The sequence below is a fragment of the Engraulis encrasicolus genome, chromosome 3 (assembly GCF_034702125.1).
Source record: "Engraulis encrasicolus isolate BLACKSEA-1 chromosome 3, IST_EnEncr_1.0, whole genome shotgun sequence".
Classification (NCBI taxonomy): Eukaryota; Metazoa; Chordata; class Actinopteri; order Clupeiformes; family Engraulidae; genus Engraulis; species Engraulis encrasicolus.
In genome coordinates, this window is record NC_085859.1 from 13925093 (window position 1) to 13940092 (window position 15000).

The 15000-nt window shown below is 43.6% G+C and overlaps 1 protein-coding gene across 2 annotated transcripts in view; it reads left to right on the top strand.

Moving 5' to 3' along the window:
* Positions 1 to 15000, top strand: part of sema6a (sema domain, transmembrane domain (TM), and cytoplasmic domain, (semaphorin) 6A) — a 150561-nt gene that overhangs the window by 81571 nt on the left and 53990 nt on the right. For both annotated transcript variants that reach the window (XM_063194808.1, XM_063194809.1), the window contains exons 7-10: positions 1782 to 1872; positions 5654 to 5773; positions 6407 to 6495; positions 10661 to 10878. In XM_063194808.1, coding sequence (XP_063050878.1) covers positions 1782 to 1872; positions 5654 to 5773; positions 6407 to 6495; positions 10661 to 10878 — 518 coding nt within the window. The remainder of the gene's footprint in view (positions 1 to 1781; positions 1873 to 5653; positions 5774 to 6406; positions 6496 to 10660; positions 10879 to 15000) is intronic.

Genomic DNA, 15000 nt, shown 5'->3' on the forward strand with positions numbered 1-15000 from the left:
ATTGGGCTGTTTCCCGCTCAATTGGGCTGCTTAGGATGGCCGTGTGCGGGTAAAAATGGCATTTAGCAGAAAAACCCGCCCAATTTTTGCCATAGAAATCAATAGAATTGGGCGGGATTTTGTGCTTCTGGGCGGGTTTTGAGCATTTTTTGGGCTGGAAATCATCAGCCTCATCTGGCAACCCTGGCTGGAACTGTCTCTGGCAGGGACACCGGGATGCTGGCTCACCCCATATGTCTCTTGATTGTGTGCAATCGTCTCTTCCTCCCATTCAGTCCGAAGAAAAGGAAACATTACAGGGGGAACCAGGGGAAGCCAGGGAGGGTGTGTGTGTGGGAGAGAGGGGCGGAGATGGGGGTTCAAGGGTCATCTCCGTGGTGAAATGAACAGTTAGACGAGAACTGTTTCACAGCAGCTGAGAGAGCAGAGAGAGAGAGCCATAGCTAAGTGGAATTACAGATCTTGTCAGATGCGAGACTTCAGTAGAGGTCAGGGTCACTTTGCCTGTCGACACTTAAGCGTCTGGTGTTTTGGAGGCCTTCCTTGCCCATGACATTGAAGTGTTCGTTATGAGACATTAAAAGAGTGTGTTAAACAAATTCTGGGTGTTACGTGTACTCACTATGATGCAAAATTCTGAAATTCTACATGGTATTCTAAAGATCCTTACAGTCTTCTTATACTTATTCTCACTATCTTAAATAGTACATATTGTAAATTATTATTTACACTATCACACACACTTTCATAATTATAATACATTGCGCTTTATTCTCAAATGTATTACCAGGCGCAGGTTTCCTAAATTGGAATGCATTGGCCTTTCGTAGTTCATATTTTTAATGGCAGGAGCTTAAAAGCTCTGTGTGACCTTCCTTCTGGAATATTTGAAAGTAGCACGTTTCCATGGCAGAGGAAATGGAAGAGCAAATGACCTCTTCAGAAGCCAGAAAGGGTGGTGTAAGCACTTATATGCTTCTTGGCAAGCGGTGGTCTTTGTCAACACAGAGAGAGAGAAAAAAATAAAAGAGAAACTTAAAATAACTCACCCTGAATATAATGACACTGTGCAGCGTAGCATAGCGTAGCGTATCGTAGCATAACATAGCGTACAGTAGTGTAGTGCAGTGTGGAGAGCAGTAACCTACCCAGAAAAGGGACCTTACATGGAGGCTTGTTGGTTTCAACACAAACCGACAACAATAGCACAACTTTCACTTACACTGTATTTTAGGGGTTCACATGCTAGCCAATAATACGTTCCTAATTTCTATATAACCTGTACAAGCGACTTAGAATACATGTTTAAAGCTAAACGAATGACCTGCTTGGGCCTTTCATGATTATATCAGGCCTTATTGGTAGAAAAATACATTTGTAAGTTCAGAATCATTCACATCACACACCATTTTTTGAAGACTAAGATAAATATTGAAGGTTGAATGTTCAGGAGACTGTTTTTGATTATAGTTACATCTAATCATGTGAATGCCTGCCTTGTGTGTCTTCAGTATGCCGTAATACTGAGGGGACATCCGCTATCAAGCGATGTCCTTGTCCTGTATTATTAACATGTTTCGTAATTGTACCAGGTCATAAGTGTCATTGTACATAATGTATCGATTAAGCACTGCACTTCCGTTTTCCCCTTCATCCCCCCATCCCCGCTCTCTCTCTCTCTCTCTCTCTCTCTCTCTCTCTCTCTCTCTCTCCCTCTCTCTCTCTCTCCCTCTCTCTCTCTCTCTCTCTCTCTCTCTCTCTCTCTCTCTCTCTCTCTCCAGATGGATGCCCTGGATGCCCTTGGGGAGGAGATTAGTGGGATGGCGCGCTGCCCCTACGATGCCAAGCATGCCAACGTTGCCTTGTTTGCTGGTGAGTCAGTGCTTGGCCAGTAAACCATTACACTCCATGGCCCATGCCAAAACCAAAAAGATGGGCAAACCTTGTATCACTTTGTCAGTGGCGATCCGTTTTGAAGTTAAGAATTCCATTTGAAGTTAGTTGGTTGATTCTAGACCTTTTTTGTGCCAAACTGCAGAGAAGTTTAGTCACTTTTTGTTTGTTTTTTAATACATTTTCCACTCTTTTCTATGTAGTTCAACTTCAATTTCAGTTCCGTTCAGTTCATCTCTAGTGCATGAACTGACACTAGACTAAAACAAAACAAAATGAGTCTGATTTTATCAGCTGCCATTTCCATGGTTGCCATCGTATGTTTTACTTCAAGCCCCTGATTGCAGCCATGTCTGGCCGTGCCACAAATTCAGAGTTTGCATTCCTCAGACACCAGCGTCCTGAGCGTCACCAGCTAAACCGGGAGAGACGGCAGACAAGCCCATGGGGAGAGATGACTTAGGGGTCGGACAGAGTTTCTCTCCAAACAGTAGGGGCCTTTCCTCGCCCCGCTGTGGGGGACAGTGTGCAAACCGCACAACTGCAGGCCCTCATAATGCCAAACACAAATGACGCTATTGTGACAGCATAGAGGCCTGACAAAACACACACACACACACACACACACACACACACACACACACACACACACACACACACACACACACACACACACACACACACACACACACACACACACACACACACACACACACACACAAAACACACACAAACACACACACACACACACACACACACACACACACACACAGACACACACACAGACACACACACACACACACACACACACACACACACACACACACACACACAGAGAGACACGCACACACAAACAGTACACACACACACACACACAAGCGTACATACTTGCTACAGCACACACCCACAGAAACATACACACACTCATGCTGTCACAGTTTTTCCCCAAAATACAAGGCGTAAAAATAAACGGGTAAATGGAAATGCCCTGTGAGCCACATCTTTTTTTGTCAAGGCAGCGGGAGGATTTTTTTTTTCTTTTGTCGCCATCCCAGTACTACTCGACGCTCGCTTACCAGCATGACCCCGTGCGCTCCCCCCCCCCTCTTGTTCCCGCTCAAAACCATACCAAACCAGTGGTCTGGAACGCATGTTTATAGAGATGACACTTTTCATACACAAAAGACCAGTCTTTGGGGCAGAGATGGAGAATGGAGGCAAAACCATTAGACACAGATGTAATGTCGCAGACGTGTTGACAAGGGACATTCCCGTCTCGGGGAAAATGTAAAACCCCCCCTCGCCCTCCACAGAGGAACCATATAATTTGTTCAAATTGAACTCTATGGGAAAATGCTAAGATGCAATGAACTGACTTTGGGTTTAGTGAATACAAAAGTTATGTGACAAATTCACCCATGTCTTTTTCTGTGTTCTTTTATGTTAATGAGCAAACATACACGCCTCCTGGTGGTTTCTTTAGACAATAATAAAGTACATCTTAAAGGCATGGGCCCCTGTATTACATTTGCTGTCACCAGAGCGGCAATGATCATGTCATAATGCAGGGTTTCCCAAACTGCGGTGCGGCCTGCCATAAGGGGGTGCGTGAGCTAATTAGAGCAATGGTGGATATGTTTTTTATCCAGTTTTAATGAACATTAAGTAGCTTTTAATTGTATGGTGAATTGTATGCTGAGATGGTCCATCTGAAGTGTAGTTTAACTCCTAGACTGTTGGAAAATAGGATACCCAAAACAACTGTGCATAATGTGCAGTGAATCATACTTCAGCACACCAAAATATTAGCTTAGGGGTGCGCGAACCACATTGAAATGTACAAGGGGGTGCGCAGGGGAAAAAGTTTTGGGAACCACTGTCATAATGTATTACTAAAGTCTCTGTGTCATGTAGTAGTGTAGTAGTGTAGTAGTGTAGTAGTGGAGTACTATGGCTTTTCAACAACTACTGCGGCATTCCACTGGCTGCACACATCAGTGTTTTTTTCCCATAATAATACCATTTCTATTCGTATTTTTGGTCTGGCATTTGTTTGCTCTGAAGCGATTGTAGGAAGCAGGAAGTTTGCACTCAGTTATGGTTTGAAATTATTGGACACCTCTCACCCAATCGCTGGCTGGTTGTTACTCAACAACAACATAGCGCAGACCAATGGCTCTGGCGCAGATGTGTACGTCATTGTCACAAGCGTCCTCCCCCTTTCGCCCCCACGTGGGGGGCGCATTCGCTTATTGGCTGTTTTCTGGGGGGGCGTTGCGATCAAAATTCTACTGCTACAGGCACTCCACAGAGAAGCACGGACAGACTACAGTAGTGGAGCCAATCCTTTGGCGGAAGTACGTAGGATAACTCGCGAGGGTAACTGTCACCTATTGTAGGTGTTATTGGTAAACCTGGATAACAGTCAGTTGTGGCATTGTTTGATAGGACAGTGAACAGTCATCTGTATTTAAGAATATGTCATACTTAGTCTCAGTTTACCTGACTACATTTTGGAATAACCTCCATAGTTTGTGAGAGCAAAGAGCAACTGCATTAAGACATGAGTGAAATTATCAAACAGAACAATGTAGTCTATTTGACGGGAAGAGGCTTTGGATCCCTTACAGGTCTTCATTGTATTTCGAGTCACTTGTCAAAGTTGGCATGCCGATTTTCAAAATCTTGCCTGTGGTGGACACAGCTGGAATGCCAAACCAAATGCATTTTATTAGATCACTGTATAGCCAAGATTCTGACCCATACAGTAGCACTGATGCAAATCAGCCCACTTGTTTAATTGAGAGTGTTCAGCCCATACAAGGCAATGTCAGAGGGGGATACACATTTTGGGGAGAAAAAAACAATCGAAATGTAAATTTTTAGTTTAAATTATTTTAAAATTACAACTTGAAAATGTAGTACGAAATACAGTGTAATGTTGGGCCTACTGAGTCTGACTCTGAACAAATGACCTGTGGTCTGTTTGCTTTGTGATTTGGAACACTTGTTTATTGAGATGGCACCGTCAAACAAAGAGTGAGGAGGACAAAAATAGAGGCTTAAATAGAGAGACAGAGATGTCATGTTTCCACTAGCTAGGGGCCCCAAGCTATTGCCGAGCCTACACACAAAAAGTCCCTCTCAGTAAAGATGGTCTCCTTAGCACACACTGTGTGTGTGTGTGTGTGTGTGTGTGTGTGTGTGTGTGTGTGTGTGTGTGTGTGTGTGTGTGTGTGTGTGTGTGTGTGTGTGTGTGTGTGTGTGTGTGGGTGTGTGTGTGTGTGTGTGTGTGTGTGTGTGTGTGTGTGTGTGTGTGGGTGTGTGTGTGTGTGTGTGTCTGCTCGCAACCCCTATTTTGCGTTTTGGCTTGAACCAACATCTTTCATATACACATAGTCTCTGTGTTATGGCAAAGGCATGTGCATGTGTGTAACTGTGTGTGTGTGTGTGTGTGTGTGTGTGTGTGTGTGTGTGTGTGTGTGTGTGTGTGTGTGTGTGTGTGTGTGTGTGTGTGTGTGTGTGTGTGGGTGTGTGTGTGAGAATGTGTGTGTGTGTGTGCGCGCGCGCGTGCGTGTGTGTGTGTGTGTGTGTGTGTGTGTGTGTGTGTGTGTATGCTCCACATTATCCCCTCAGCTTTGGAACATCTGATGAGTGCAGTGTGTGTGTGTGTGTGTGTGTGCACTGCTTGCTCCGACCGGCCGGCCGCGGGTTGATGTGGTTGGTGAGCTGGTTTTCATTTGGCCTCCCTCCTTTGCAGATGGAAAGCTTTACTCAGCCACAGTGACGGACTTCTTGGCCATTGATGCTGTCATCTATCGTAGCCTAGGAGACAGCCCAACGCTGCGCACCGTCAAACACGACTCCAAATGGCTTAAAGGTGAGCAGGCTCTACAAAAGACGTGAGAAGTTTAACCAACTAGTTTCCCCATTTGAAAAGAACTATGGATATACTGTATGTAGTTGTGTAGCAATAATGAAAATATGAGCCTCAACCACTGCTATGGATGCTATGGAAACCTTTTATTTTTTCCTGAAAGAAAGTCTGCTTTTAATTCTAGCTCATGGATGCATTGAAAATGTCTTCCAATTATTAACAATTATTATTCTGTACCCATTTTGCCAACTTTGACTCTGTTTTGATGTCAGATTCTTCAGGGCATTGTGATGCGCACACACATCAAACCCAGTGAAGTAATTAAGGCTGAATGAATCTACTGAACCCACTAATTATATTACAGTGCTACATACAGTACTTCGATCTCAATGTTGTTGCCATTTGGCTCAGATATGAAAAGCTTTTAAGTGTGGGTGGGTGTGTGTTTGTGCGTGTGCGTGTGCGTGCGCGTGCGCGTGCGCGTGCGTGTGCGTGTGTGTGTGTGTGTGTGTGTGTGTGTGTGTGTGTGTGTGTGTGTGTGTGTGTGTGCGTTTCCTTGAGTGCGTGCGTGCGTGTCCGTGTGTGTGTGTGTCAGTAATTGGCCGTGGTCTGACTCAGCTTGTGCCTCCTCTGCAGAGCCCTTCTTCGTTCAGGCGGTTGACTACGGAGACTTCATCTACTTCTTCTTCCGGGAGATTGCCATGGAGTACAACAGCATGGGGAAGGTAATCCAGAGAGAGTAGAGAGAGAGAGGTTCCATTGGCCCATTGTTTCCGGATTCTATTATTGCAAGGGGGGAATCCCCCTTTAGGCAGACCTAGGCAGACCTAAGGACTGTTCTATTCAATGCTAGGAGTATTATGACATGCCCCTTTAGGCAGACCAAAAGGTCATGTTAGGTGCCCACAGCAACATATTACATTGGCATATCTCTATATACTTAAAGAATCTCTGGTATGGCCCTCCACGAGTGGTCGGGCAGCCAGGGCCTTGTAGTGGTTGGTTAGGGAGGTGGTCTTCACCCTTCACGTCAGTGGTTTGAATCCCACTGTTTCAAAAAGTGGAGAAGACGCGCTCACACTATCGCCTAAATAGGCTATTTTTAACAGTTCTTAACTGGGTGCTGAATCCCACAAAAACTTAAACTTAAGTTTTAAACTAGAGCTCTGCCCCAGACGTTCGTGGGCGAATAAACTAAGAAGAAATCTGAAGAGTGCTGTCCTTCGTTTCATTCATCGAATCCCACTGTTACCAGTAAGCGGTGTTGCCACACCTTCATCCATGGCTGAAGTGCCCTTGAGCAAGGCACCTACTGTACGTACGTACATAACCCTACATGACTCCTGGGACTGTGAACAATATTCTGTAATCATTTCAAGTTCCTTTGGATGAAAGTGTCAGTTAAATGCAATGTATAATGCAATGTAATGTAATGTAATTCTATGTAAAAAAGGCCCATTCATGCCAGTAAACAGTGACTGTATTGATGCATCTTCATAACATATGAGTGATTCTACGATTCCCCTACGCTTTTGGCAAAAGCAAAATGTCAATTATCAGTATTTTTTTTCAACTAAATGACCTAGATGTTTACATAGTGTATATATTTAAGTTTCCAAACAAACAAATTGCCAAGCTTAATCTTAAATCATTTGATAAATACTCTAATGAAAGCGGACATTTGTTTAATTATTTTGTCAACAGTGTTATGGACAAATACTATGTCATTTCAAACATATAGAAAAATACTACAGAGTTGAAACAATATATGTTTGAAAGTGCTTATGTCCCTTAGCAGTAATGTTGTCATTAATCTGTGCAACTGATATAGAAAATGTGATTGTTGAGCTTCATAAGTAGGATTTTATGAGTCACTGTGATACAGACTGACACATTTTTCATCATAAATCCCTGTAACGTCTGATTTGAATATAGTCACCCTCCTTACACAAGACTTCCTTCTCCAGAGATAATCCCTAGTGTATGTTCATAGGATTTTTCCAACACATAAGGGATCAATAGCGCAAAAACACTTTCAAAACAGTCAACCGTGTTACTCAACTGTGTTACGGTCAACAGTGCAGGGGAACAAGTCGGCACTTTTTTAGGAGAAAAAAACAGAGCAGACAAACCGTTCTCCCTAGAACACAAATTATTTAGTTTGTTTGTCTGTCAGTCAATATGGATATAAATTGGCAAAAACATACTCCTCCTCAACTGTCATCAGTGTTGCCAGATTGGGCTGGTTCCCGCCCAATTGGGCTGCTTAGGATGGCCGTGTGCGGGTAAAAATGGCATCTATCAGAAAAACCTTCCCACTGCCATATAAATCAAAAGAATTGGGCGGGTTTTTAGGGCGGATTTTGATCATTTTTTGGGCTGGAAATCATCAGCCTCATCTGGCAACCCTGACTGTCATACTGAATTGTAACACCATTGACGGTAACACCGTTGACATTTCAGCCATTTTTATGGTGTTGTGCTAACTGAGGACCTCAGAAGTTCCACCACAACACCTTAATCAATTCATGTATCTGTATGCTTTATCTGTGTTTTTCTACATGTGATTTCTAATTCAGATTCTTATGAATATGTTGATAACACTGTTGACAGGCAATTTTCCCGCTATGAGAACATGAAAAAGAATGGATTAAATTATGGAAGGATGGAGCTCAAAATTTACCAAAAAGTCTTCCCGTATCCTGCCAAAGAGGTTATGACATCACGTGATGTTATTCGTATGGCCTAAGACCAAACCATTACTGATTTATGGAGGAGGTTTCAGACCGTGACACGGTTAACACAGTTTTCGTGGACACACACAAAATGGCAAATTTCATGTATAATGGAAAGGACAGTGGTCTTTCTGACAGTTTTGTCATATTGTGATGATTACTGTGAATCAACATTTGCAATCGTCTTGGGCAAAACAAGTTTCTTTACATGCTAATATGAAGACTGAATCTGACATTTGGAAAACAGGACGGCATGAAAACGCCCAAAACCAGTATTAAATATTCATTCTTGCTGAGGGAAATAATGCTATGTCTACACTTTCTGTATTATATGAAAGATAAATGTTTTCTAATGTCCAAAACATCATTGGATGCAGTTAATAGTTAGTGGAATTGACAAATAAAATCCACGGACTTAAAAGTGTAGGCGAATTAGAGAATCACTCATATGTGAATTTAGTGAATATGTGTTGACACTTCAACAATAGCAAAACAGCAACAGGACACCCCGAGGGATTTTATGAAAATTGTATCAGCAATCAGAATCCATCACAATCTCCACGATTTTTTCTCCATTTGTGCTTTGCACTACCATACTGTACGATCCAGGCTTACCGTACACCAAAAGAAACCACCCCTCATATTCAGTCTCTGCTTCATCCCTTTATGAGTAAAGACCTTTATTCCTCTAGGAATAACATACAGTAGGAGAGTAAAGTCCTTCAGCAGTCCTCTCCCTGTTGGCTCTGGAGTCACTGCTGAGGGGGAGAGTCACTTCCTACTTCCTCCAGTTAGCGGGGGCCTCCTGGGAAAGCAAACAGGAAGAGGGTGTATCAAATGTCTGAAAGGTTGGCCAGGAAGACAATAAATTGGCAGCTCCCATTTTCAAAACAGAGGGAAAGAAAATAGCCTCAGGAAGTGTGGCCCTCTAAAATTAGGCCAATGCACCCTGCAGCTGTGTACAAGCTCCATTTGGAAAGCATCATCTATCCTTGATCACCCCTATTTTTTATAGTAGGCCTACTGCTGCTGCTGCTGCAGATATTGTCCTTTAAGATTTGCTCTTTCTTGTTTAAGTGTCGAGATGATTTTCAGCACCAATAGCAATAGAGAAAAAAAGAATAGAGAAAAAAGAAAAGAAGTTACAGTAGGATCTCAAGGTTAATGTGGTTGGAGGCGTGCAGGGAGAGCCCCGTGCTTTGAGAGCAGTCTTCGTCTTCATCAGGGGGACGCTGCACATTAGCCAGGAAGTAGCCGCTGGGGACCGGCGCACCATCCACTGCTGATTGCTCTTTGGCGGTCTGCGGTGTAGTTATATTACAGGGTTGAACGTCTGGTCTTACTTAACGTGTAGCCATTTAATGTTACGTACGTTTGCACAGTCCATTGCACTTGGCAGGCATTAGCAAAGACCAGGGGGGGATATTGCTCTGTATTCCCTGGGCTCGCAGCTTTGAATATCATTTGATGAAAAGGAAGTATGTAAACAATTGAGAGCCCTGATATATATATTCCGCCCTTCCGCACATGGTTGCAACAACGTTCAGTGTTATTCAGTGAATGTAAATTGAATAGAATTAATTTATATTCAATTCAATACAAATACACACACCGGTCGTTACAAATTCTTCCCCACCGTCAGGAATTTTATGAAAACTAACTCACTAATTAAATGAAATGCCATTAAATTCGTCTCCTCGTTTTATATCCGGTGGTATTTCCACAAGTGCTAAGGGTGTTTTAGAACGACTGCGGCGGTTGTATACGTAATTCAATTCCTCTCTCGGTTGCATCTCAGGTGGCGTTTCTGCCAGAGCTCAGGGTGTGTTGTGCGGTTGTATAATTCAATTCCTCTCTCGGTTGCATCTCAGGTGGCGTTTCTGCCAGAGCTCAGGGTGTGTTGTGCGTAGGGCTGGGTAAAATAATCGATTCAATCGATAATCGATCGATATCATTTAAAATTCACATAATCGATTCAAAGCCCTAAGAATCGAAATCGAATCGATACAGGAACACGGCTGCAATACCCAGCCCTAGTTGTGCGGTTGTATAATTCAATTCCTCTCTCGGTTGCATCTCAGGTGGCGTTTCTGCCAGAGCTCAGGGTGTGTTGTGCGGTTGTATAATTCAATTCCTCTGCCTGGTTTCATCTCAGGTGGTGTTTCCACGGGTGGCCAGGGTGTGTAAGAACGACCGCGGCGGCTCTCAGCGTGTTCTGGAGAAGCAGTGGACCTCCTTCCTGAAGACGCGTCTGAACTGCTCCATCCCCGGCGACTCGCACTTCTACTTCAACATCCTGCAGGCCGTCACCAACGTCGTCCACGTCAGCGGCCGGGATGTAGTCATGGCAACCTTCTCCACGCCGTACAACAGGTGAGGGCCTTGGGAGGGAGGCGGCATGTCATTATGCACATCAGCATGCTGTGCTTACATTACATTACATTACATTACATTGCATTGCATTTGGCAGACGCTATATAACAAAGCGACTTTCAAAAGAGAACATAATCAAGCCAACATCACAAGCAAATACAAAGTGCACAGGTTAAAGTTATGCAAAAGGACTCGATGTTTCAATCCCAAGTAGTTCAGTTCCCAGTTGAGACCTTGCTTGGACCCCACTCAGTGATGTTGTTGCTCTATGCGACACATCGTCAGTTGTGTACCCCAGAATCTTGGGGTGTTTCGGCCATTTATCACATCAGGAAATATACAGAACAACCAGTGCAGTTGCAAAGGCCAAGTCGCCTAATTCCGCCCGTCTCCCAATTCCGCCCGCCTACTTATAAGTGATGATAGTTACTTATGTATCCACTATTTAAGTCAGGAATGGATATCGACATGATATGGAATTTGTATGCTTACAATTTGAAACGGTGATGATATTTAAAACCGAGTCAAACGGCCATAAACAGCATTGTAATGAAGGGTGTCGTAACGGCAGCATGGAACTTTAATTTCACGACGACATTCTGGCTAAAAACTCGCCCTGGCCGCTTCCCTGTTTCGCTTTAGGACCAAAATTATTCAGCCGTTTCCACAGTAACGTCCAAACTAATAACAGTTCCTGCATCGGTAAAGCCAGGACTACAAGTGTGAACGAAATCAGCAAAATGGCATGAAGGAATAATAAACAGTAACGGAAATACCGACGTGACCTGAAATCAAGCAGGCGGAATTGGGAGCCTTTCGCCGGTGTGCTGAATTTGTGCTGAAACTAGATTGTGGACATGCTGGACGTTGTCGCCAAATTACGATAGAAAGGGCTACCAATGTTAGCTAATATTGCTCATTACCTCATCTACACAGTTGCCGCTATCCAAAAATATACGATAGCATAATTAAATAGTATTTGAAATAGTGATATTATCACGTTTTCAGTGAAGTGATCAGTGAAGTGGACGGAATTAGGCGACCTTACTTTAGTTTTTAAGTTTTTGTTTTTTTGTTTTTGTTTTTTAAATTAACAAAGAGTACACACACAGCACACTCACAAACACACACACACACACACACACACACACACACACACACACACACACACACACACACACACACACACACACACACACACACACACACACACACAAACACACACACCACACACACACACACACACACACACACACACACACACACACACACACACACACACACACACACACACACACACACACTCAAACTAAACTAAGCTAAACTAACTAAACATGTCAAGAGTCTTCCCTGGGACTAGGCCAGCTCAAGCATTAGTTTAGTAGCTCCTCTCGAAAGAGGAAGGTCTTTACTTGTTTCTTGAAGGCTGCAAGATATGTGCTTAGTCTTGCTGCCTCTACTTAATGCATTTATGTGGCCATGTGTAGCTAAGGTCCGTACATCACGAGTGGGAAGCCTATGGCCAGTGGACCTCTCATGGCCGGTGAGGCCGTCCCACCCAGCCCCTGGTATAAATTTAATGTTAAAGGGACACTGTGTGAGATTTTTAGTTGTTTATTTCCAGAATTCATGCTGCCCATTCACTAATGTTACCTTTTTCATGAATACTTACCATCAAATTCCAAGTTTTCATTATGACTGGAAAAAATGCATTTTTCATACATGAAAAGGGGATCTTCTCTATGGCCTGCCATTTTGAATTTTCAAAAATAGCCATTTTTAGCTGCAAATATGACTCTACTTGGACCATACTAGAAAATATTTGTTTATTACTTAGTAAACTTTCACGTAAAGATCAAATTTGGCAATAGGCAGCCCAGTTTCAATGAGGAGCATAGTTGTAGTACCTTTTTTGACTATTTCCTGCACAGTGTCCCTTTAAGCACGCAGTTTCACATTAAATATGACTTGTTTTGTAAAGTAATTTTATCATTTACATTTGCAATACATTGCATGTATTTTCATGGGATCTAGTGAAGGTAGGGTCTGCTGTAAGGGTAGCCACTTTCAGCATAGGCCTTAAGTGTAGGGGGAAATCCTTCTTTGTGTTAACAGCACAGCCCTTTGAGGACTTAATACAATTTGAAAGTGAAAAAGAAAGTGAAAGCCCATTGGGAAACTCCAACTCCCATTGTCATTGTGACACAGCACTCCACAGCACACAAGTGAACACTGCACACTGCACACAACGAAATTGCATTTATGCCTCACCCGTGCAAGGGGGCAGCCCTCAGTGGCGCCCCATGGGGAGCAGTGCGGTGGGACGGTACCATGCCCAGGGTACCTCAGTAATGGAGGAGGATGGGGGAGAACTGGTTGATTACTCCCCCACCAACCTGGCAGGTCGGGAGTCGAACCGGCAACCTCTGGGATGCAAGTCTGACGCCCTAACCGCTCACCCATGACTGCCTGAAGTGGCCCCTTGTATGAAATAATTTCTCCACCCCTGACCTACACAGTCTAGCCCGAGTTTTGAACCTGCGGCCTCGCTGCAAACTGGTATGAAAGGCCCAGTCCAGAGATAAACACAGTAACTAGTGAGATTAAAGCCTGCCTTCAAGAAAAGTCAGTAGCATATCTGTATGAGCTTTGAGCGCATTGTTGATGTGTATAAGCAGTCATCATCCGCACCACAGTCCGAAACATTAGATCCAACCATTCATAACATCAGTGATAGTAACTACCAGGTAGAGCATTCTGCAAACAGCAATCTGCAACCAATATAATACAGAATGTGGTATTTATTGTGAGTGTTTCAAGAATGTGAAATATTGATTAACTGAGGTAAGGCAATAAGCATCCTAGAGATCCATAGCAATGCCCTTTTGGCTTCATTATGTTGTCAGTATGCTATGGCTTTGGTTTGGGTCCAATGAGACTATGGACTCGCTCTTCTATTAAAGGGGTATGTCACTGTTTTGGGGCTTAATACAGTTAAAATTGTAATTGTAATTGTAATTTATAAAGGTGGTAAAGTGTCTTATAAACCCAAGCCAACGATTTTAACTGTATTAAGCCCCAAAATAGTGGCATACCCCTTTAAGTCGCAAGTGTGTTAATAAGAAAGTTTTATTGCTTCAACCTTAAGTGTACTTAACTGTGTTTTTGTCATTCTTTCTGGAACTCTGCCCTAGATAATGTTTGTCTGTGCACATTTTATTGGTGTAAGCTAGTAGCCTACTCTCCGCTTTGCCAAGAGTTTTTTTCTATCATTTTTATAATTGGACACATTGCTTTGATTCCTTTTTGTTTCTGGGCCTGTTTTTCTGCTCGGCATTACTCTGTGGGTAAAGTGGCCTGTTTCTTCTGTTTTAATCAGAATTTAACGAAGCCAAAAGAGCAGCCATAGCCCATGGTCCCTCTGGTTTTATGGAGCTTTACGTAGATAAGACAATTGCTTGTGACAGTGCAATTGAGCTTGCTTAATAGGCATTAAAATCAGTCAAGCGGATTCCAATTTTTCAACTGGAATTTCAATAAGTGTGATTGTGTTCATCAGGAGCAGGGGTGTGTGTGCGTGTATGCGTGTGTGTGTGTGTGTGTGTGTGTGTGTGTGTGTGTGTGTGTGTGTGTGTGTCTTTTGAAAGTCGCTTTGGTTATAAAGCGTCTGCCAAATGCAATATAATGTAATGTAATGTAATGTGTGCGCGCGCGCGCGTGTGTGTGTGTGTGTGTGTGTGTGTATGTGTGTGCGGTGTGTGTGCGGTGTGTGTGTGTGTGTGTGTGTGTGTGTGTGTGTGTGTGTGTGTGTGTGTGTGTGTGTGTGTGTGTGTGTGTGTGTGTGTGTGTGTGTGCGTGTGTGGGGGAGCAGGGGAAGATACTCACTGTGAGAACCACAGCAGCTGTGTCAGGTCGGTTTTAGTGCAGGCCGTTGTCAGCCCATTCATCCTGCCAGCATGACTTGCGTCTGGCCGCCGCGTGGAGTGTGTGGACTGGTGTGTGTGTGTGAGTGTGTGTGTGTGTGTGTGTGTGTGTGTGTGTGTGTGTGTGTGTGTGTGTGTGTGTGGTGTGTGTGTGTGTGTGTGTGTGTGCGTGTGTGTGTGTGTGCGTGTGTGTGTGTGT